Consider the following 25,494-nt stretch of genomic DNA (forward strand, 5'->3'; position numbering starts at 1 on the left):
TGGGACGCCCACGATTGTGCATTGATCAGCTGGTTGAAAATTCAAGTTGGCTGACGAGGGAATACTGGTATATGACGTCATAATCCAAGATGGTGACCCAAGATGTCTGACCAGGGGTAATGTCATAATCCAAGATAGCGATCCAAGATGTCAGAAAATGGACACTGGTGCAGTTTCATGACATCAAAATCCAAGATGGTGGGACTGAGAATACTGGTGCAGCCATGATAGTTGTCTGATATAATGTGTACTAGGTTTATAATCGTGTCTAATGTATAAAATGGCTGGAAACTCTAAAACCAGTGGTTTTCCTCACCCCTATTATATTACAGTTCACTTGACGTTAAGTCCACTTGTTCTACACTATGTGGTCTAAAGTATCCGGACACCTGACTGAAAATGACTTACTAGTTCGTGGCGCCCTCCATCGGTAATGCTGGAATTCAATATGGAGTTGGCCCACCCTTAGCCTTGATGACAGCTTCCACTCTCGCAGGCATACGTTCTATCAGCTGCTGCAACGTTTCTTGGGAAATGACAGCCCATTCGTCATGGAGTGCTGCATTCAGGAGAGGTATCGATGTCGGCCGGTGCGGCCTGGCAGGAATTGGGCGTTCCAAAACATCCAAAAGGTGTTCTATAGGATTCAGATCAGGACTCTGTGCAGGTCGGTCCATTACAGGGATATTATTGTCGTATAACCAGTCCTCCACAGGCTGTGCATTATTAACAAGTGCTCGATCGTGTTGAAAGATGCAGTCGCCATCCCCGAATTGCTCTTCAACAGTCGGAAGCAAGAAGGTACTTAGAACATCAGTGTAGGCCTGTGCTGTGATAGTGCCACGCAAAACAACAAGGGGTGCAAGCCCCTCCTTGAAAAGCACGACTACACCATAACACCACAGCCTCCGAATTTTACTGTTGGCACTACACACGCTGGCAGATGACGTTCACCGTGCATTCGCCATACCCACACGATGCCGTCGGATGGCCACACACCGTTTTTCCACTGTTAATTGGTCCAATGTTTACGCTCCTTACACCAAGGGAGGCGTCGTTTGGTATTTACTGGCGTGATGTGTGGCTTGTGAGCCGCCGCTCGACCATGACATCCATGTTTTCTCACCTCCCGCCTAACTGTCATAGTACTTGCAGTGGTTCCTGATGTAGTTTGGAATTCCTGGGTGATTTTCTCGATACATGTCTGCCTACTACACATTACGACCCTCTTCAACTGTCAGCGGTCTCTGTCAGTGAACAGACGAGGTCGGCCTGTACGCTTTTGTCCTGTACGCGTCCCTTCACGTTTCCACTTTACTATCACATAGGAAACAGTGTACCTAGGGATGTTTAGGAGTGTAGAAATCTTGCGTACAGACGTATGACACAAGTAACACCCAATCACCTGACCACGTTCGAAGTCAGTGAGTTCCGCGGAGCGTCCCATTCTGCTCTCTCACAATGTGTAATGAGTTGACTACTGAGGTCGCTGATATGGAGTACCTGGCAGTAGGTGGCAGCACAACGCACCTAATATGAAAAACGTATGTGTTTGGGGGTGTCCGGATACTTTTGATCACATAGTGTATATTAAAACAGTCACCCACTGATCAAGAGATGACTTGTCCTAACTTATTAACTATATAGCTCACTGCTGCAACACACGTAGTTGTTAAATACTTACTTATGATGTTACAGTTCACTTACGCTAATTTGAAAATGGATGGAAGATTCGAAATTCGCTTGTTCTGAGTTTAGAACGATGATAAATTCAATTTAAAATCTAGGGTAGTCCACTGTTTGTCAGAATTAGATCACTTGTCTCAACTTTAAATTGTCAGTTCATTGGTGCAACACATAAGGTTGTCAAAGACCTGTCATTGTCAGGTGCAGTACGATGGAATTAAGAGAGGTAGGCACTTGCAGTTTTATTTAAAAACCGTGCAAAACCACGCTGAAGGATCATGGAATTCGCACCACATCACGTCAAGTCTGTCAGTCCTCTCATCCATGCAGAAATCCCTGCAGCGGTAACTGGATGATCTGTAGACTGGCAGCCGACCTCACACACAGTAGTCTAGTCTGGAATAACTGCAAGGGTACAAAAGCAGCTGACTCACTGCATGATGTCAGATGGTGTTTGCTTAAGCAGCCAATAGGCCAGACCCTAGCTGCACTACTTGTCTGTACCTACTGTTTGGAATGGAGGTAAGCACCGATGGTCAGTGTGCCCCACACTAGCTGGTTCCACGGTTCCACTTTGAAATCTACTCTAATTTTAGAATGGGTCAATGGCTAGGTGGTACAGTTCATGCCAACCAACACTTTGCTAAAGCATCTACCAACCACTGCAGTAAAGACTGTCCCAGGCAGTTCTTCCTGACATGTAGCTATTTTCCATCTTCAGGGATATGGTAACATACACTCCTGGAAATGGAAAAAAGAACACATTGACACCGGTGTGTCAGACCCACCATACTTGCTCCGGACACTGCGAGAGGGCTGTACAAGCAATGATCACACGCACGGCACAGCGGACACACCAGGAACCGCGGTGTTGGCCGTCGAATGGCGCTAGCTGCGCAGCATTTGTGCACCGCCGCCGTCAGTGTCAGCCAGTTTGCCGTGGCATACGGAGCTCCATTGCAGTCTTTAACACTGGTAGCATGCCGCGACAGCGTGGACGTGAACCGTATGTGCAGTTGACGGACTTTGAGCGAGGGCGTATAGTGGGCATGCGGGAGGCCGGGTGGACGTACCGCCGAATTGCTCAACACGTGGGGCGTGAGGTCTCCACAGTACATCGATAATGTCGCCAGTGGTCGGCGGAAGGTGCACGTGCCCGTCGACCTGGGACCGGACCGCAACGACGCACGGATGCACGCCAAGACCGTAGGATCCTACGCAGTGCCGTAGGGGACCGCACCGCCACTTCCCAGCAAACTAGGGACACTGTTGCTCCTGGGGTATCGGCGAGGACCATTCGCAACCGTCTCCATGAAGCTGGGCTACGGTCCCGCACACCGTTAGGCCGTCGTTCTACCATTCCTAGACCGGCAAGGGAACTTGCTGTTCCAACAGGACAATGCACGTCCGCATGTATCCCGTGCCACCCAACGTGCTCTAGAAGGTGTAAGTCAACTACCCTGGCCAGCAAGATCTCCGGATCTGTCCCCCATTGAGCATGTTTGGGACTGGATGAAGCGTCGTCTCACGCGGTCTGCACGTCCAGCACGAACGCTGGTCCAACTGAGACGCCAGGTGGAAATGGCATGGCAAGCCGTTCCACAGGACTACATCCAGCATCTCTACGATCGTCTCCATGGGAGAATAGCAGCCTGCATTGCTGCGAAAGGTGGATATACACTGTACTAGTGCCGACATTGTGCATGCTCTGTTGCCTGTGTCTATGTGCCTGTGGTTCTGTCAGTGTGATCATGTGATGTATCTGACCCCAGGAATGTGTCAATAAAGTTTCCCCTTCCTGGGACAATGAATTCACGGTGTTCTTATTTCAATTTCCAGGAGTGTAGAAATGCATTAAAACTACACCTCTGTGAAATTTGTTGGAAATGTTTTGCGCGTTTTAATTGTTGAAGATGTAAGTTTATTAACAATCCACTGAGGAATTCTGTTTCCATAGACTGAGACACTTTTACCTAACAATGTTTTTTTCTGTGTAGAGTTCCACACACTTTTGTGGCAAAATTTAATGGGGTGAAGTGTCAGTGATGTAACCGAAAAGAACCCCCAGTGTACAAGTGAAACATATCGAAGAGTGTGGCCGAGCGGTTCTAGGCGCTACAGTCTGGAACCGCGCGACCGCTACGGTCGCAGGTTCGAATCCTACCTCGGGCATGGATGTGTGTGATGTCCTTAGGGTTAGTTAGGTTTAAGTAGTTCTAAGTTCTAGGGGACTGATGACCACAGCAGTTAAGTCCCATAGTGCTCAGAGCCATTTTTTGAACATTGAAGTGTTCCATAGCAATACATCACCTAGGTGATGTGTATTACCCACCCAAGTATACATTGCAAGATGGTGACAGCACATGCAGTCATTCTGTAGGCACAAGCAATTCTGTTATTATTCATTGATTCCATGTGACCAAAGCTCTTGATAGGTTTCTGCAGGTATATAGAGTGAAATTTTAAGAAATTTACGTTCTATTAGTGATTTCCATCTTGTTGGCACAATGCGTGCTAGCTCTGAAGACACTGATTCTGAGTTACGTGGTATATGAGCTAAAAACCCAAATGCTACTGGCACTGAACACACGTAAGAACTCACAATGGGAATGAGATGATGTTTTACCACAAACTTACAGTCCTTAGTTCCATACTTTAAAAGTAAAATTAGCTGAACAGTTCTGCAAAGGTCTGTTGGAGAAACACATATAAGCACTGTATAGGTGCTAGACGTTTTCCTCTGAACATAAAGAAAGATACATGTCAGAGAACCCTTATTTTATGGTAGCACATAGCTGCTCTCAAAACACTCCATATGCAAGTTGAATAGGAAAGGAAATGTCTATCGGTGAAGCATGTTAGCCACCACTACACGCTGTGTGAATGCTTGTAGAGTATGGACATAGACTCGACTTTGGAATGTGAAGTTGTAGTGATACACCTCAGAACACAGACCAGAGCAGTTTAAAAAGACAGGGAACTCAGGTGTCAAAATATCGTGGGCAAAGTAGAACCGTTCGAACAAAAATCCAAACCATAAAATCACCAACCACACTGAGCAATCGCGTCATCATCGTTATCACGCGAGTGAAATAGAGAAAAGAGTTGTGAAACCACATATGATGAAAAAGGAATGTAACTTGGATATTGCGATAATTCCACGTACCAACCAGTACACTAAAGTCAGGTCATATCTCAAATAAACAGAAAGCGATTTAGTATTTAGGACAGTTTCGTATTTCTTAGCCATTTCTCATGTAAAATGTTAGTGATTTTCGTTGTACACTGGATATATAATGCTTCCAGCGGATTTCTAATAGTACTGTCACAAAAATGGTTCAAATGGCTCTGAGCACTATGGGACTTAACATCTATGGTCATCAGTCCCCTAGAACTTAGAACTACTTAAACCCAACTAACCTAAGGACATCACACAACACCCAGTCATCACGAGGCAGAGAAAATCCCTGACCCGCCGGGAATCGAACCCGGGAACCCGGGCGCGGGAAGCGAGAACGCTACCGCACGACCACGAGCTGCGGACAATAGTACTGTCATCTGAGGTTCAAGATCAGTTGGATCTGTGAGCGATGGAGCTCATCATTGTAAGGATGAACATAGATACTTTATGAACATACCTTACGAGAGCAGAGTTCTTGTATTGTCTTCCTTACGACACCTGAAGCACTGAAATGGAGATCTGCTGTTCGTGTTTTCGATCGCGTGATATTTTTAAATTCACAGGCTGTAGCTTGATAGAAGTACCATGAAGTCTTATAGCCAGTTCAAGTATTTCAAACCAGCTTTTGGTTTTAACCAGTACCTGTGCTCAGACACTAGTTTTTCACAGTTCGTTGTTGATTATACATACGAAAAAGTGACTATTATCAATATGCATCTCACTGACCAATGTGATGAAGGCAAACTACTTGATAGAAAGAGACATACACAAGACATCAGCATCTGTGTTCCAAACTCAACAGAAATCTGCTGATATTGTACTATCATTGTGAACAAGAACAGAATAGAACACTAAATCATCTCAATCTCTGTGTCTCACAGAAACTACCAATCAAGTAGCAAGAGAAATGTGCACATAGCACTGACAATTCTCACCAGTTCAGATCACTAAGTCAGAATCGCTACAGCTATGAAATTGAACGACTCGGTTTATATCCAAGACACTTGAAACTATACCAAATATGACAGGAACCCACATTTGAAAGCTGAAAGTCCTACACATATTACTAGTGTAGAATGATGTTAGTTGCATTTGTTTGTAGAAAATGTCTCTATAAGTGCGACATAGACATATAATGTTTTCGTGAGATTTCTCAATCGTTTCCAAGGAATCAAGTGTACTTCTTTCAACAGAGCAGTTGTGTTGAAAGTCTTTTGCTGAGCAAGGTAATGAGTGGTCGTGACAGAGTGATCTGCTGTTATGAACTTCACTGAACTTTACATGTCTCCAAAGGTATGTGACATCATATGTTTACACAATTACCGCAAATTGTGGATGCAGAGTTACTGCCCAGTAAGAGATGCATTCAGATCAGAGAAACTGATGACAATGACATCAATATAATAACCTCTCAAAGCACAGCAAAATGATTGGAAACTTAAACCACCAACAATTATTATAATGGTGTTTGTGCAGGACATATTTTGCTGATCAAAATATCAAGTACCATAAAATAAGAAATGATAATGTGTGTGGATCTGGGTGGGAGGGGGAGGGGGCTAAGAGGGGAGGATAAAAGGTGAATTCATAAATTCTGCTAGGTTGTCGAAAATGGAAGTATTTTTAGCTGTAGGTAGAATGTTTAAATAGTTTATGAACGATACTCTAAAATATTTTGGAGATGGTTTGGACTTTGAGTTTTTAATATAAAGTGGGAATATGGTGGGTAAATTGAACAGTTCATGTGCCAAGCTGTAGAGACTACATAACATTTCACCCCATACATCTAAATGTTATAGCAAAGTTGTAACGAACTGCCCCTAAAAATTTAACTATTTGCCCCCAGACTGAACATATTATCATATGTTTCAGCAAAAACAGTAACAAGCTGTCACAAACTGCTAAAAATTTAAGCAGTTTGCTCGCATACTGGACTAATTTACCCAAAAACTGTAACAACTTGCCCCAAAATTGTAACAAATTGATCAAAAACTGTCACAAATTACGCAAAAACAGTAACTTGCCAAAAACTGCAAACAACCTGTTTGACCTTATTTCACTGTGAAAGGTGAGCTATTCAAGATGACGATCCTCAGGGTTCTGGTGCAGTTTGTGAAGTTCTAAGTTCGAAATTGAGGATTAATTCCTAAGACAGCAATATATGACGTAATTTTTTGGTCAGTAGTGTTGGTGGCAACCAAAATGGTCGATCTAGGATACAGGCACTTCCTGCGATGTTGATATTCCAAAATAGTCATTCCAAATTCAATACTGTTCCTGTTGTCTACTCCCACCCCTCTCTTGACTGACTAGGCTCATTAGCCATCAGATGGATTCACCAAATGTGCTCTGTACACGGTAGTGAAAGGTTCATCATCAGCATAAAGTCCCATCAAAGAACTAACACCTGCACACAGAAAAAACTGATTCACACGGATGGGTCAAAGTACTAACCCATTACTTTCACTCAACGTTTATTATAACTATTCATTATATGTATACGTGTTATGTGTATTTCCACGGTTTTCTTTTATTTCTTCTACAGTGCAACAGCTCCCTGATGCATATGATGCAGTCAGTGCCTGACTCATTTGAGCAGCATATGAAATCAAGCCAGCATACAGACATGCTAACTGATACAGCTTCCAATATGTTGCAGTGAAAATCAAATAAGCATGAAGAACTGTTTCCAGACTTGGAATTTCTGTTAAGTTCACCACCTGCACCAAGAACTCAGCCCAGAGACCAGCTCCTCCATGCAGCACCTGATATATCATAGCAGGAGACAGAATTGTTTCCACTGAATCCAACACTTGCACACTATTCGTCAAGCCTTAGCTAATCTGCTTTCAGGATGTTATTGTTCAACACAACTTATCATGTGACTGCCAACAGATCGAAGCACGTTAATGTCGATTTAGCACTTCACACAAGCAATGAAGTTACGGAAGAAATAGAGAATGGTAGAGAGATACAAAGGTGCATTTAAGTCATACGTATTGCGATCAAATGTACACAAAGCTGACCACTGACCACAAACCATTCTGTTGAGACATCATCGTTGGTATGTTTTGGGTTGATATAGTTAAGTTCCTACCCTCAAGATGCAACACAGTGCATATATTTAAAGTATCCAAGATAGAAGCGTAAGAGTGTGTGTGTGTGTGTGTGTGTGTGTGTGTTTGTGTGTGTGTGTGTGTGTGTGTGTTTGGTTTAGGGGACTCAACAATGAGGTTATCAATGTGCATCCAAGTGTTGTGAGCCTGCATGGCTTGTACACTACAGTATAGGTCACTATGGAGAGACGCAATCCATTGCAAATATATGCTAAACCACTCTTTGATAATGATGTCAAGCATGTTTTCGAAAATAAAGTTCAAAATGAGAAAGGGGATTTAGACAAGTGCATAAGTTTGGAGTATGTGTGCTATACCTAAGTCAGCTAGTATTACTCCTACAGACATAAATTCCATAGAAGCTGAGTTTACAGATGCATACCCCAGTTTATTAGTACTCCAATTCTTCTGTGTGCAATTTAATATGAATTTAAAGGATGTATAGAAAAGTTATTTGGAAAAGATTGCAGAGTGATGAACAGGGTTGATGAAAAAAATAAAATGGCTATGTTTAAAGGTAATAACAACTGAATAATATATGAACTTGAAAGTCTCACCCTCTGACACCAAACAGCTAAACTGAAGAGTTTCATCTCATATAAAAACAGGCTCTGTCTCTTTGACACAGCAACAACTGGACTGTAAAGTCTCTCTGACATTATAAATGTATGAACTATGAGTACTGAGACTCTCTCTCTATCAGCTGGACTGTTAAGTCTGATGGGATAAATGTCTACTGGAATAAAACTTGTAAATTGTTACTTATTATTATTCATATTTTAATACAACTTTTATTGAATGTCAATACATACTTTTTTTACTTCGTAAACTGTAGAAAATACACTCCTGGAAATGGAAAAAAGAACACATTGACACTGGTGTGTCAGACCCACCATACTTGCTCCGGACACTGCGAGAGGGCTGTACAAGCAATGATCACACGCACGGCACAGCGGACACACCAGGAACCGCGGTGTTGGCCGTCGAATGGCGCTAGCTGCGCAGCATTTGTGCACCGCCGCCGTCAGTGTCAGCCAGTTTGCCGTGGCATACGGAGCTCCATCGCAGTCTTTAACACTGGTAGCATGCCGCGACAGCGTGGACGTGAACCGTATGTGCAGTTGACGGACTTTGAGCGAGGGCGTATAGTGGGCATGCGGGAGGCCGGGTGGACGTACCGCCGAATTGCTCAACACGTGGGGCGTGAGGTCTCCACAGTACATCGATGTTGTCGCCAGTGGTCGGCGGAAGGTGCACGTGCCCGTCGACCTGGGACCGGACCGCAGCGACGCACGGATGCACGCCAAGACCGTAGGATCCTACGCAGTGCCGTAGGGGACCGCACCGCCACTTCCCAGCAAATTAGGGACACTGTTGCTCCTGGGGTATCGGCGAGGACCATTCGCAACCGTCTCCATGAAGCTGGGCTACGGTCCCGCACACCGTTAGGCCGTCGTTCTACCATTCCTAGACCGGCAAGGGAACTTGCTGTTCCAACAGGACAATGCACGTCCGCATGTATCCCGTGCCACCCAACGTGCTCTAGAAGGTGTAAGTCAACTACCCTGGCCAGCAAGATCTCCGGATCTGTCCCCCATTGAGCATGTTTGGGACTGGATGAAGCGTCGTCTCACGCGGTCTGCACGTCCAGCACGAACGCTGGTCCAACTGAGACGCCAGGTGGAAATGGCATGGCAAGCCGTTCCACAGGACTACATCCAGCATCTCTACGATCGTCTCCATGGGAGAATAGCAGCCTGCATTGCTGCGAAAGGTGGATATACACTGTACTAGTGCCGACATTGTGCATGCTCTGTTGCCTGTGTCTATGTGCCTGTGGTTCTGTCAGTGTGATCATGTGATGTATCTGACCCCAGGAATGTGTCAATAAAGTTTCCCCTTCCTGGGACAATGAATTCACGGTGTTCTTATTTCAATTTCCAGGAGTGTAGAAATGCATTAAAACTACACCTCTGTGAAATTTGTTGGAAATGTTTTGCGCGTTTTAATTGTTGAAGATGTAAGTTTATTAACAATCCACTGAGGAATTCTGTTTCCATAGACTGAGACACTTTTACCTAACAATGTTTTTTTCTGTGTAGAGTTCCACACACTTTTGTGGCAAAATTTAATGGGGTGAAGTGTCAGTGATGTAACCGAAAAGAACCCCCAGTGTACAAGTGAAACATATCGAAGAGTGTGGCCGAGCGGTTCTAGGCGCTACAGTCTGGAACCGCGCGACCGCTACGGTCGCAGGTTCGAATCCTACCTCGGGCATGGATGTGTGTGATGTCCTTAGGGTTAGTTAGGTTTAAGTAGTTCTAAGTTCTAGGGGACTGATGACCACAGCAGTTAAGTCCCATAGTGCTCAGAGCCATTTTTTGAACATTGAAGTGTTCCATAGCAATACATCACCTAGGTGATGTGTATTACCCACCCAAGTATACATTGCAAGATGGTGACAGCACATGCAGTCATTCTGTAGGCACAAGCAATTCTGTTATTATTCATTGATTCCATGTGACCAAAGCTCTTGATAGGTTTCTGCAGGTATATAGAGTGAAATTTTAAGAAATTTACGTTCTATTAGTGATTTCCATCTTGTTGGCACAATGCGTGCTAGCTCTGAAGACACTGATTCTGAGTTACGTGGTATATGAGCTAAAAACCCAAATGCTACTGGCACTGAACACACGTAAGAACTCACAATGGGAATGAGATGATGTTTTACCACAAACTTACAGTCCTTAGTTCCATACTTTAAAAGTAAAATTAGCTGAACAGTTCTGCAAAGGTCTGTTGGAGAAACACATATAAGCACTGTATAGGTGCTAGACGTTTTCCTCTGAACATAAAGAAAGATACATGTCAGAGAACCCTTATTTTATGGTAGCACATAGTTGCTCTCAAAACACTCCATATGCAAGTTGAATAGGAAAGGAAATGTCTATCGGTGAAGCATGTTAGCCACCACTACACGCTGTGTGAATGCTTGTAGAGTATGGACATAGACTCGACTTTGGAATGTGAAGTTGTAGTGATACACCTCAGAACACAGACCAGAGCAGTTTAAAAAGACAGGGAACTCAGGTGTCAAAATATCGTGGGCAAAGTAGAACCGTTCGAACAAAAATCCAAACCATAAAATCACCAACCACACTGAGCAATCGCGTCATCATCGTTATCACGCGAGTGAAATAGAGAAAAGAGTTGTGAAACCACATATGATGAAAAAGGAATGTAACTTGGATATTGCGATAATTCCACGTACCAACCAGTACACTAAAGTCAGGTCATATCTCAAATAAACAGAAAGCGATTTAGTATTTAGGACAGTTTCGTATTTCTTAGCCATTTCTCATGTAAAATGTTAGTGATTTTCGTTGTACACTGGATATATAATGCTTCCAGCGGATTTCTAATAGTACTGTCACAAAAATGGTTCAAATGGCTCTGAGCACTATGGGACTTAACATCTATGGTCATCAGTCCCCTAGAACTTAGAACTACTTAAACCCAACTAACCTAAGGACATCACACAACACCCAGTCATCACGAGGCAGAGAAAATCCCTGACCCGCCGGGAATCGAACCCGGGAACCCGGGCGCGGGAAGCGAGAACGCTACCGCACGACCACGAGCTGCGGACAATAGTACTGTCATCTGAGGTTCAAGATCAGTTGGATCTGTGAGCGATGGAGCTCATCATTGTAAGGATGAACATAGATACTTTATGAACATACCTTACGAGAGCAGAGTTCTTGTATTGTCTTCCTTACGACACCTGAAGCACTGAAATGGAGATCTGCTGTTCGTGTTTTCGATCGCGTGATATTTTTAAATTCACAGGCTGTAGCTTGATAGAAGTACCATGAAGTCTTATAGCCAGTTCAAGTATTTCAAACCAGCTTTTGGTTTTAACCAGTACCTGTGCTCAGACACTAGTTTTTCACAGTTCGTTGTTGATTATACATACGAAAAAGTGACTATTATCAATATGCATCTCACTGACCAATGTGATGAAGGCAAACTACTTGATAGAAAGAGACATACACAAGACATCAGCATCTGTGTTCCAAACTCAACAGAAATCTGCTGATATTGTACTATCATTGTGAACAAGAACAGAATAGAACACTAAATCATCTCAATCTCTGTGTCTCACAGAAACTACCAATCAAGTAGCAAGAGAAATGTGCACATAGCACTGACAATTCTCACCAGTTCAGATCACTAAGTCAGAATCGCTACAGCTATGAAATTGAACGACTCGGTTTATATCCAAGACACTTGAAACTATACCAAATATGACAGGAACCCACATTTGAAAGCTGAAAGTCCTACACATATTACTAGTGTAGAATGATGTTAGTTGCATTTGTTTGTAGAAAATGTCTCTATAAGTGCGACATAGACATATAATGTTTTCGTGAGATTTCTCAATCGTTTCCAAGGAATCAAGTGTACTTCTTTCAACAGAGCAGTTGTGTTGAAAGTCTTTTGCTGAGCAAGGTAATGAGTGGTCGTGACAGAGTGATCTGCTGTTATGAACTTCACTGAACTTTACATGTCTCCAAAGGTATGTGACATCATATGTTTACACAATTACCGCAAATTGTGGATGCAGAGTTACTGCCCAGTAAGAGATGCATTCAGATCAGAGAAACTGATGACAATGGCATCAATATAATAACCTCTCAAAGCACAGCAAAATGATTGGAAACTTAAACCACCAACAATTATTATAATGGTGTTTGTGCAGGACATATTTTGCTGATCAAAATATCAAGTACCATAAAATAAGAAATGATAATGTGTGTGGATCTGGGTGGGAGGGGGAGGGGGCTAAGAGGGGAGGATAAAAGGTGAATTCATAAATTCTGCTAGGTTGTCGAAAATGGAAGTATTTTTAGCTGTAGGTAGAATGTTTAAATAGTTTATGAACGATACTCTAAAATATTTTGGAGATGGTTTGGACTTTGAGTTTTTAATATAAAGTGGGAATATGGTGGGTAAATTGAACAGTTCATGTGCCAAGCTGTAGAGACTACATAACATTTCACCCCATACATCTAAATGTTATAGCAAAGTTGTAACGAACTGCCCCTAAAAATTTAACTATTTGCCCCCAGACTGAACATATTATCATATGTTTCAGCAAAAACAGTAACAAGCTGTCACAAACTGCTAAAAATTTAAGCAGTTTGCTCGCATACTGGACTAATTTACCCAAAAACTGTAACAACTTGCCCCAAAATTGTAACAAATTGATCAAAAACTGTCACAAATTACGCAAAAACAGTAACTTGCCAAAAACTGCAAACAACCTGTTTGACCTTATTTCACTGTGAAAGGTGAGCTATTCAAGATGACGATCCTCAGGGTTCTGGTGCAGTTTGTGAAGTTCTAAGTTCGAAATTGAGGATTAATTCCTAAGACAGCAATATATGACGTAATTTTTTGGTCAGTAGTGTTGGTGGCAACCAAAATGGTCGATCTAGGATACAGGCACTTCCTGCGATGTTGATATTCCAAAATAGTCATTCCAAATTCAATACTGTTCCTGTTGTCTACTCCCACCCCTCTCTTGACTGACTAGGCTCATTAGCCATCAGATGGATTCACCAAATGTGCTCTGTACACGGTAGTGAAAGGTTCATCATCAGCATAAAGTCCCATCAAAGAACTAACACCTGCACACAGAAAAAACTGATTCACACGGATGGGTCAAAGTACTAACCCATTACTTTCACTCAACGTTTATTATAACTATTCATTATATGTATACGTGTTATGTGTATTTCCACGGTTTTCTTTTATTTCTTCTACAGTGCAACAGCTCCCTGATGCATATGATGCAGTCAGTGCCTGACTCATTTGAGCAGCATATGAAATCAAGCCAGCATACAGACATGCTAACTGATACAGCTTCCAATATGTTGCAGTGAAAATCAAATAAGCATGAAGAACTGTTTCCAGACTTGGAATTTCTGTTAAGTTCACCACCTGCACCAAGAACTCAGCCCAGAGACCAGCTCCTCCATGCAGCACCTGATATATCATAGCAGGAGACAGAATTGTTTCCACTGAATCCAACACTTGCACACTATTCGTCAAGCCTTAGCTAATCTGCTTTCAGGATGTTATTGTTCAACACAACTTATCATGTGACTGCCAACAGATCGAAGCACGTTAATGTCGATTTAGCACTTCACACAAGCAATGAAGTTACGGAAGAAATAGAGAATGGTAGAGAGATACAAAGGTGCATTTAAGTCATACGTATTGCGATCAAATGTACACAAAGCTGACCACTGACCACAAACCATTCTGTTGAGACATCATCGTTGGTATGTTTTGGGTTGATATAGTTAAGTTCCTACCCTCAAGATGCAACACAGTGCATATATTTAAAGTATCCAAGATAGAAGCGTAAGAGTGTGTGTGTGTGTGTGTGTGTGTGTGTGTTTGTGTGTGTGTGTGTGTGTGTGTGTGTTTGGTTTAGGGGACTCAACAATGAGGTTATCAATGTGCATCCAAGTGTTGTGAGCCTGCATGGCTTGTACACTACAGTATAGGTCACTATGGAGAGACGCAATCCATTGCAAATATATGCTAAACCACTCTTTGATAATGATGTCAAGCATGTTTTCGAAAATAAAGTTCAAAATGAGAAAGGGGATTTAGACAAGTGCATAAGTTTGGAGTATGTGTGCTATACCTAAGTCAGCTAGTATTACTCCTACAGACATAAATTCCATAGAAGCTGAGTTTACAGATGCATACCCCAGTTTATTAGTACTCCAATTCTTCTGTGTGCAATTTAATATGAATTTAAAGGATGTATAGAAAAGTTATTTGGAAAAGATTGCAGAGTGATGAACAGGGTTGATGAAAAAAATAAAATGGCTATGTTTAAAGGTAATAACAACTGAATAATATATGAACTTGAAAGTCTCACCCTCTGACACCAAACAGCTAAACTGAAGAGTTTCATCTCATATAAAAACAGGCTCTGTCTCTTTGACACAGCAACAACTGGACTGTAAAGTCTCTCTGACATTATAAATGTATGAACTATGAGTACTGAGACTCTCTCTCTATCAGCTGGACTGTTAAGTCTGATGGGATAAATGTCTACTGGAATAAAACTTGTAAATTGTTACTTATTATTATTCATATTTTAATACAACTTTTATTGAATGTCAATACATACTTTTTTTACTTCGTAAACTGTAGAAAATACACTCCTGGAAATGGAAAAAAGAACACATTGACACTGGTGTGTCAGACCCACCATACTTGCTCCGGACACTGCGAGAGGGCTGTACAAGCAATGATCACACGCACGGCACAGCGGACACACCAGGAACCGCGGTGTTGGCCGTCGAATGGCGCTAGCTGCGCAGCATTTGTGCACCGCCGCCGTCAGTGTCAGCCAGTTTGCCGTGGCATACGGAGCTCCATCGCAGTCTTTAACACTGGTAGCATGCCGCGACAGCGTGGACGTGAACCGTATGTGCAGTTGACGGACTTTGAGCGAGGGCGTATAGTGGGCATGCGGGAGGCCGGGTGGACGTACCGCCGAATTGCTCAACACGTGGGGCGTGAGGTCTCCACAGTACATCGATGTTGTCGCCAGTGGTCGGCGGAAGGTGCACGTGCCCGTCGACCTGGGACCGGACCGCAGCGACGCACGGATGCACGCCAAGACCGTAGGATCCTACGCAGTGCCGTAGGGGACCGCCACTTCCCAGCAAATTAGGGACACTGTTACTCCTGGGGTATCGGCGAGGACCATTCGCAACCGTCTCCATGAAGCTGGGCTACGGTCCCGCACACCGTTAGGCCGTCTTCCGCTCACGCCCCAACATCGTGCAGCCCACCTCCAGTGGTGTCGCGACAGGCGTGAATGGAGGGACGAATGGAGACGTGTCGTCTTCAGCGATGAGAGTCGCTTCTGCCTTGGTGCCAATGATGGTCGTATGCGTGTTTGGCGCCGTGCAGGTGAGCGCCACAATCAGGACTGCATACGACCGAGGCACACAGGGCCAACACCCGGCATCATGGTGTGGGGAGCGATCTCCTACACTGGCCGTACACCACTGGTGATCGTCGCGGGGACACTGAATAGTGCACGGTACATCCAAACCGTCATCGAACCCATCGTTCTACCATTCCTAGACCGGCAAGGGAACTTGCTGTTCCAACAGGACAATGCACGTCCGCATGTATTCCGTGCCACCCAACGTGCTCTAGAAGGTGTAAGTCAGCTACCCTGGCCAGCAAGATCTCCGGATCTGTCCCCCATTGAGCATGTTTGGGACTGGATGAAGCGTCGTCTCACGCGGTCTGCACGTCCAGCACGAACGCTGGTCCAACTGAGGCGCCAGGTGGAAATGGCATGGCAAGCCGTTCCACAGGACTACATCCAGCATCTCTACGATCGTCTCCATGGGAGAATAGCAGCCTGCATTGCTGCGAAAGGTGGATATACACTGTACTAGTGCTGACATTGTGCATGCTCTGTTGCCTGTGTCTATGTGCCTGTGGTTCTGTCAGTGTGATCATGTGATGTATCTGACCCCAGGAATGTGTCAATAAAGTTTCCCCTTCCTGGGACAATGAATTCACGGTGTTCTTATTTCAATTTCCAGGAGTGTATATCCACCGTGTTGGATCTTGAGATATTAAGTTAATTGAACCTCCCATCGGTTCTAGGTAGAACAACTCTATAGCGAATGTAAAGCTTTGGCCGGCCGAAGTGACCGCGCGGTTTTGGCGCTGCGGTCTGGAACCGCGAGACCGCTACGGTCGCAGGTTCGAATCCTGCCTCGGGCATGGATGTGTGTGATGTCCTTAGGTTAGTTAGGTTTAACTAGTTCTAAGTTCTAGGGGACTAATGACCTCAGCAGTTGAGTCCCATAGTGCTCAGAGCCTTTTGTTTGTAAAGCTTTAGTTAGCGTTTGTTCTACAGCATTACTTTTATTGTGTTAACCGGTTTTCGGCTTACAATGCCATCTTCAGACATTTACTGAGTTTGTCACCAAAAAAGTTACGATGTTCGTAAACAACATTGGAAAAGTTATACGTCTAGACTGAAGCAGAAACGTACAGTAAATAACATCTTTGACAAAGTGGTGGAAAAGCAATGTAAAAAGTAAAAAATTGAACAGTAAATAAATAAAACCAGAATTAACAGATATATATTTGATATAAAACAGGAACCGTAAGCCTATGTAACAATTTATATAAATAAACAAAACCAATAAAGTAAAATAAAATCAGTGCTGAGAAGGCTACTTCAGGAGGTATACAACATGGAGAGTGATACACAAGCCGATTAAAAGAACAAACAATTATCAGTGTACCTACAGAATATGTGGGCAACTTAAGTAATATCAATAAGATAAACAGAAATGAACAGATAAATGCAGGAAAATCGAGAAATGCGAGGGAACATACAACAAATGCAATCTTTGAGAGTGTGGTGGTATTGCATTTGAAAAGGTAAAAACGGGCTGAACAATACACAAATACAAAAGGAGCAAACAGAAAAACATTAACATTGTACTCAAAACTTTGACTACGTAACAGTTTGCACTGAATAAATGAACCAAGTAAAATAAAAACAATACTTGATGAGACAACTACAAGTCGTATTAAACAAGGAAAGTAATACATGTACCAGTTAAAAGAAAGCCTTAACAATTGCAACTACAGTCTATATGGATTACATAGGCAATTTCAATAAAAGAAAAGAACTTAATGGATACAGGAAAATGAGAGTATGTAGGCACAGACAGTGTGGGAAGTAATGAAAAACAGAGAGGATTATGTGAAGTTTAGGAAGGGAGAAATGTCGAGCTGTGTTTGGTCATTTAGGATTAGATCTGGACTGTGAGCTAAATGTTTGTAAATTTCCAGGGCTTCCGGCAGGTTGAGTTTATGGCCTTTGTTTTCTAAGTGAAGGACATGGAACTCTGGCTAGTAGTTGTGTCCCTCACTCAGTACATGCTCAGAAAATGTGGAGTCAGAATTCTGCAACCTCCAGCTGCATTCATGTTCAGCCAGCCTAGTTGCTATGTCTCCGTCTGACTGAACAATGTGAAACTTGTCATAATCGGAACAGGTAGTTTTGCATACCCCACTGTTGGCTAATAATTGAATCTTATCTTTGCTATTGAAAATGCACTGGGCTGTGGTGTTCTTAACATATTAAGAAAGCCTGTACTTGCAGGTTTTTAGTGCTTTGGCTACAATATGTGATATCCCTCCTAGAGATAGTAATGTACACCATTTCTTCCAGACAGTGGATGGCAAAGCAGATGGAACATAGATGAGGGGTATAATTTTCCGTTTTTGTTTCCTATGCAAGATGTGGTCAATAAGGACTGGACTGTAGCCATTGGCTGAGGCAACAAATTTTGTTATATCTAACTATGCTTTAAAATCATCTGTGGACATGGGGACAGATATGAGTCGGTGTACGCCGGCCGGTGTGGCCGTGCGGTTTAGGCGCTTCAGTCTGGAATCGCGTGACCGCTACGGTCGCAGGTTCGAATCCTGCCTCGGGCATGGATGTGTGTGATGTCCTTAGGTTAGTTAGGTTTAAGTAGTTCTAAGTTCTAGGGGACTGATGACCACAGACGTTAAGTCCCATAGTGCTCAGAGCCATTTTAAGCCGGTGTACCATTAGTCGAAAGCTGCATATTTGTGAGCTATGGGGTGTCGTGAGCAAGAAGGTATTACTGTAGAATGAGATTTTCACTCTGCAGTGGAGTGTGCGCTGATATGAAACTTCCTGGGAGATTAAAACTGTGTGCCGTCCGAGACTCGAACTCGGGACCATTGCCTTTCGCGGGCAAGTGCTCTACCGTCTGTGCTACCCACGCACGACTCACGCCCCATTGTCGCAGCTTTACTTCTACCAGTACCTCGTCTCCTACCTTCTAACCTTTACATTTGCCCGCGAAAGGCAAAGGTCCCGAGCTCGAGTCTCGGTCCGGCACACAGTTTTAATCTGCCAGGAAGTTTCATATCAGCGCACGGTCCGCTGCAGAGTGAAAATCTCATTCTGGAAACATCCCCCAGGCTGTGGCTAAGCCATGTCTCAACAATATCCATTCTTTCAGGAGTGCTAGTTCTGCAAGGTTCGCAGGAGAACTACTGTAAAGTTTGGATGGTAGGAGACGAGGTACTGGCAGAAGTAAAGCTGTGAGTATGGGGCGTAAGTCGTGCTTGGGTAGCTCAGACGGTAGAGCGCTTGCCCGCGAAAGGCAAAGGTCCCGCGTTCGAGTCTCGGTCCGGCACACAGTTTCAATCTGCCAGGAAGTTTCAAGGTATTACTGTGTCTGTAGTTGTTGTTTTTCTATAAATTTTGAAATAATGTGTCTGTGTACTGATGCTGATGGTGAGATCTAATAGGTTTATGGATTTGTTGCCGATCTCCATTGTGCACTGAATATTTTAATGGTGACTGTTTAGGTTTTTCGAAAACGTGTTGAGTTGTCTTGTAGCACCAGTCCACATACACTGGACATATCTACATATCTAAACCAGTATTTTTTATTTGCACTCAAAGGTTCTTTTTTCAGAAAATGTTGTTCAAAATGATCGACAAATATTTCAGCCATCAGTGGACTAAGAGGGAAATCCATAGCTAAGCCATCAAATTGTTTATAAAGAGTCCGTTGGAACTGGAAATAGTTCTGTGCTAAGCATGTCTGGGTGGCCAGTCTCAAGTCATTCAATCCCACAGGATTGACATTAGACTTGTACATCAACTCTGTCACAATATCAAAGCATTCCACTACTGGTATGTTCGAAAACAAACTGCAGACTTCAAAGGAACTAATTTATCACTTTGTGACTTAGATATATCTTTTATCTTATTTGAAAGGTCCACAGAGTTTGAAACACCTTTGGTTTGAATTTAGTCTTGCTCTTAATTAAGGTGTCCAGTTTACTGGCTAGTTTGTAAGATGGAGCAATGAATGATGATACAACTGGACGAATAGGAGCATGTTCTTCATGCAGTTGAGGAAGCCCAGATATTACGTTAATGGCACCACCACGAAACATATCAACAATGCATGCGCTGTTGCTGCTGAAGATATAGATGACTTGAGGGAACTGACTGTAATCGGTTGTCACACAATCCTTGATGAATTTCACCTAGCTGCACAGTTGATCCCACTCCACATCACTGAGATAAACCTTTGTACCTTAACACACGTCCTCTATTTCTACCGTAACTACAAAGTCTATGTCAGATGCTAAACCAATATTTTCACATTTTGATCTAGCGGCGGTTTTTTGATAAGCAGTGTTGAACAACTGCATTCTGAAATGGTCTAACTGAGGCTTGACAAGGTGCAGGTGGTGGATATAGGGGAAACTCGAAGTCTGGAAACAGTTCTGCATACTGACTTTAATTCGTCTCCATTGTGTCGGTAGGTGCATAAGGAAGCATGTCTGCATGCTGGCTTGATTTCTACTGATGCTCAAATGTATCAGGGACTGACTGCATCATCTACAACAGGGAGCTGTTGTGCTGAGGGAGAAATAAAAGAAAACCATGAAAGACAGACATAATGTATAAGTATAATAACCATTGAGAGATAGAAATGGCTTAGTACTTAAAACCTACTGCGCAAGTTAGTTTTTTCTGTCTGAGGGTTGTAGATCACTGATGACACTGCAAGGTGATAATCAACCATTCACTATGAAGTACAGAACACCTATGGTTGGTCCACTTGATAGTCAGTAATCCAGGATGCTGAGGATGAGAGTTGGAGGTTAGACAACTGCAGCATCACGGCAACTGGAATGACTAGTTTGGAATGGAAACGTTGCAGGCAGTGCTCATATCCGTGGTTCACTTTCTTCGATCGCCATCATCAATCCTGATGTTAATGACGATCTCATGAATTGTCATCTTGGATCGCCATCTTGAATTCTAAATTTAGAACCGTGCAGGCTGCACCAGTATCCTTCGGATTGTCGTCTTGAATAGCTCACTTTGCTGATAGCTCTAAGGCTGATTATGTTGTTTACAGTTTTGTGAAAAGTTGTTACAGTTTTCGGGTAAGTTGTTACAGTTTTAGGATTTGGGAGCAATTTTGACGTATGGGGTGAAGTGTTATTCAGTCTCCACTGTACAGCATATGAATTCTTCAATTTCCCTATTATATTTCCACTTCATATAGAGCACTCAATGTACGAACTTCATCCAAATTATTTCTGAGTAACCTTCATAAAAATCAAACTCTATAGACCCTTGAATATCATTACAAACAACAGTTGCTGGGGCCGGCCGGACTGGCCAAGCAGTTCTAGGCGCTTCAGTCTGGAACAGCGCGACCGCTACGGTCGCAGGTTCGAATCTTGCCTCGGGCATGGATGTGTGTGATGTCCTTAGGTTAGTTAGGTTTAAGTAGTTCTAAGTTCTAGGGTACTGATGACCTCAGATGTTAAGTGCTATAGTGCTCAGAGCCATTTGAACCATTTTTGAACAGTTGCTGGAATCATTTCAAAGTCCAGCTAGTCATTGTATTTCAATATCGTACAAACTTGCAGATTTCTAGAATTCACCTCCTCCCCCACCCCTCTCCTAAGCCTAAATGTGGGATCATTTCACTCGACATCTCAGGACACTGGCTACAGTGATCAGCGAAGGACCTCTTACACAAGTATCTTTATAATCGTGTGTGGTGTAAGATTCAAATCATGTTGCATTGCTTTGGAAGACACTGAAGTTGATGTCATAGCCATTAATTAAGTTGATGTCATAGTCAATAAATCGTCCAGTCACCGGCATGTGATCCTCTACAAGCGGCGACAGCTCTGCACGGAGGCGGTGGCTGACGGACTTGACGTGCTGTAGTGCGAGTTCTACGATTCTCTAGCATGGCACAGCACGACGTTTAAGTTAAGATGCAGATGCACATCTCTCCCAATCCTAACCGACTACACACGACAGTGACAAGTGTCTGTCAACCATACATGTTCCACCAGTGAGCTATAAAGATTTAAAGTTACGACAAGTGGTCTATTTCTGACAAACGGCGGACTTCCCACCATTCTAAACTTAGGACAAGTGAATTTCGAATGTTCCTACCCTTTTTAAATTATCGCAAGTGAACAGTAACGCCACAGAAGTAGGGATTACTAGCGATTTTTTGAGTTTTCACCATTTTTATCTTACGACAATTTCCCTACATTTTAAACTTAGCGTAAGTGAACTGTAATGTCATAGGAATTGGGAATACCAGTCTTTAGTGTCAAGTGTTTCACAACTATATGTGTTCCGCTAGTGAGCTACATATTTTTAAATTTACGAAAAGTAAGATCATGGGTTTCAGAGTTAGGGTGTCGATTGTTTAAACTGCATGCATGAGGGGTAGTAAGGATCTGTTTAAACATAGCACACGTGGACTTGAACCTAGGGCACATGAACTTTATTATTATACGAGTGGGGAAAACCCATGATTTTTTGTGTTTCCTGCAATTTAATATTTAGGACAGGATTCTGACCTTAGATCACGTGAAATGTGACAACCATACAAAGCTGCGCAGTATCCCTAGGTCTGCCATCTTGGATTCAGACGATATAGGGCTGTGCTAGTTTTCCCAGTCAGCAATCTTGGATCGCCATTTTGGGTTCTGACGTCACAGAGATGCATGAATACTCGCTGACAAGCCACCTTGTATTTTGAACCAACAGATCAATGCACAATCTTGGGTTTTTCCACCAGTTTACACTTAGGAAAAGTTGGCTATATGCGCCATCTTGGATTGCATTATTTTATGCATAGGGAGATTGGGCTATTTTTTAATTTCCTTCCATTTCTTTGAAATTTTTGGGAACTTTTGAATTTCCCGCGGTTTTATACGTAAGAAAATTGGCCTATTCAGAGGGATGTGGGGAGCGGGAGCCTGGGAAAACGAGCAACAGTGCATAATGTGAGAGGGAAGACGGAAGGAATCTCGCAATAATGCAAGCTCTGCCAGAACTGACGTTTCACCAAAAATCTTTAATGCGTCTTTGCAGCAGGCCTTTAAATCATTAAGCTAGAATGAAGGAGGAATTCACATGAATTGATCTCAGTTACAACATCTTACATTTGTCGATGGCAGTGTATGCTTTACACAGATACAGAAGAACTTTAATAAAGAATGGGGCAATGTAACAGAACAAGTGTACCTGTGTGTGTGAGGTTTAATTTCACAACACCAAAATAATGTGCAATCTATCTGTCGCTACAACAATAGCAAAGATTAATGGCCAAGTTATATAAACAATTGACGGTTACGTAGAGTGGAAGGTTGAGTAGTGTCGGACACGTAAGCTCTTTTAGAATTATAATATTTTCCGATGTGTGTACTGGAACATTCTGCACACTAAACAATACTTTTACACGTTATTTAATAGAATTATAAAACTCGATGTCATACAAATATACGTTCGATGATTTTATAGTATTTTTTCCAGCGTTTGGATTTTGGAATAACTGGATATGAAATTTTAATGTGCAAAAAGTTATTTTTGTTGCAAAAAATGTTAACTGGAGCGTAAATCGTTATAAAATTCAACTTGTCCAACAGCTCAGCTAGTTTGTCAGAAAGCTTGTCAACTTGTTCCTCGCTGAAAACTGCCACTCACTACAAGCTCGTTGATTCAGCTGTAAATCTTCACACATTTTCGTAAAATCGTTGTCAAAATCTTACTCGTTTTCATGTTTGTCACATTGAACTCATCTTTACGCCAAGGCATAAGTTGACTGTAGAAATTTTTAACATAATTTCCTAAAGGAGGTTTCATGACCATCTCTTTATTTTCCTGTAAAGTTTTAAGTCCGTCACCTAATGTGCTTCATGGAACTGAATATTTCTCACTCGCTTTCCTAATTGTTCTTCAATAAGTATGACTTCTTCTACCTCTTCCTTCGTGTTATTTTCATTCCTGACTTCTCCACTTTCCCTCTGAAAGAAAAAAGCAAACATTTAAATTTTTATGCTCTATATTATGTCCTGCACAACCTGAAATTGATTGTCTTGGTACAACCCGCACGTACCGCTGTGGCATTTTATTAATCCCATTTTTATAACTTGGGCTAGATATGACACAGCCTAAAATACAGAGAATAATATCATTTGTGCCTAAAGATAAAATAAAAATATAATATTACTTACAAACGAGACATAACACTGAAAAATTTAAGTTTTTGCACCTAAAAACTCACTAGTAACATATAATTTGTTTCCACTTCGTGCCGGCCGCGGTGGTCTAGCGGTTCTAGGCGCGCAGTCCGGAACCGCGCGACTGCTACGGTCGCAGGTTCGAATCCTGCCTCGGGCATGGATGTGTGTGATGTCCTTAGGTTAGTTAGGTTTAAGTAGTTCTAAGTTCTAGGGGACTGATGACCTAAGATGTTAAGTCCCATAGTGCTCAGAGCCATTTGAACAATTTTTTTTTCCCACTTCGAAACGCTCTGTTGTTTTGATTCAAAATCACGTGAATGGTCTTGTTTTTCGATAGTTCACACTATAGTGGCACGACAGATGCTGTTACTAGCGCTAGATTTTAGATAAAGATCTTGTCCGATACAATCCGCTGTCTAATATTACCCAACCTTGCCCTGCTTAGGACAATTGAAAACAACAAGTAGATAGACACTAAAAGAAACAAACAATAGAGTAAAATTGGCCTCGCGCTCATTTGGAAGAATGATTGCTGTATTCCGAAATTGACTCCCTAAGTGCCTTTAACCGGAAAGCCTATTGGCAGTACTAAGCTACAGAATTTAAGTGGACGATAAATGTTTATATGGTTCCAAAATTGAGAACTGACTAATGAACAGCGAGGAGATTTAGGTTGGGCTTAAAAGAATAGACAAATAGCTAAGTGAAAAGATAAGAGAGGTGGGCGTGGCTGTGGCAGTGGCTGTTACGAATTGGAATGGAGCGGGGCTGGGCTTAGAGAGAGATGGAATGTTGGCGGAAGGCCGTGTTCGAATAAAGCGATGGTCTGACAACTGGGAGAGACGGTGAGAATAGGAGAATTTACCCTGCTGACAGAAGACGCCGAACATGAGGTAGAAGGCGTTGGTGAGCGAGTGTTGCTCGTAGGCGGCGGGCAGGCAGGCGCCGGCGACGTGGCCGAGCAGCCACACGTAGGCGGCCGAGGCCAGCACGCACAGCGCCACCGCCAGCCACAGCGACGAGCTCAGCGGCTGCACGAAGTTGCTCCACTCCATCTCCAAGCTGCCCGGCTCGCGGATGTACACGCAGAAGCTGCAATACGATTCACTTTTGTCAACCGATCTGTGATAATTCTGGCACCAACAACGAACCATAAGAAATTTCGTTCACATTCCCTGTCTGATAGAAAAGGTGAAGTACCTAGAAGACATAGTCGGAAATAAATATAATTTCGTACACGTATGTACCATCGGCAGTTATGCAAATGATTAGAGATGCAGTTATATGTGAGAGTTAGAACGGCCG

At 42.9% G+C, this 25,494-nt stretch overlaps 1 protein-coding gene across 1 annotated transcript in view; it reads right to left on the reverse strand.

Annotated features, from left to right (window-relative positions):
• The window catches only part of LOC126184339 (glutamate receptor-like), a 149,550-nt gene that overhangs the window by 67,863 nt on the left and 56,193 nt on the right, over positions 1-25,494 (reverse strand). The window contains exon 4 of the mRNA XM_049926716.1: positions 25,055-25,281. Within this exon, the coding sequence (XP_049782673.1) occupies positions 25,055-25,281 (227 nt within the window). The remainder of the gene's footprint in view (positions 1-25,054; positions 25,282-25,494) is intronic.

This window comes from Schistocerca cancellata, chromosome 4 (genome assembly GCF_023864275.1).
Source record: "Schistocerca cancellata isolate TAMUIC-IGC-003103 chromosome 4, iqSchCanc2.1, whole genome shotgun sequence".
Lineage (NCBI taxonomy): Eukaryota > Metazoa > Arthropoda > Insecta > Orthoptera > Acrididae > Schistocerca > Schistocerca cancellata.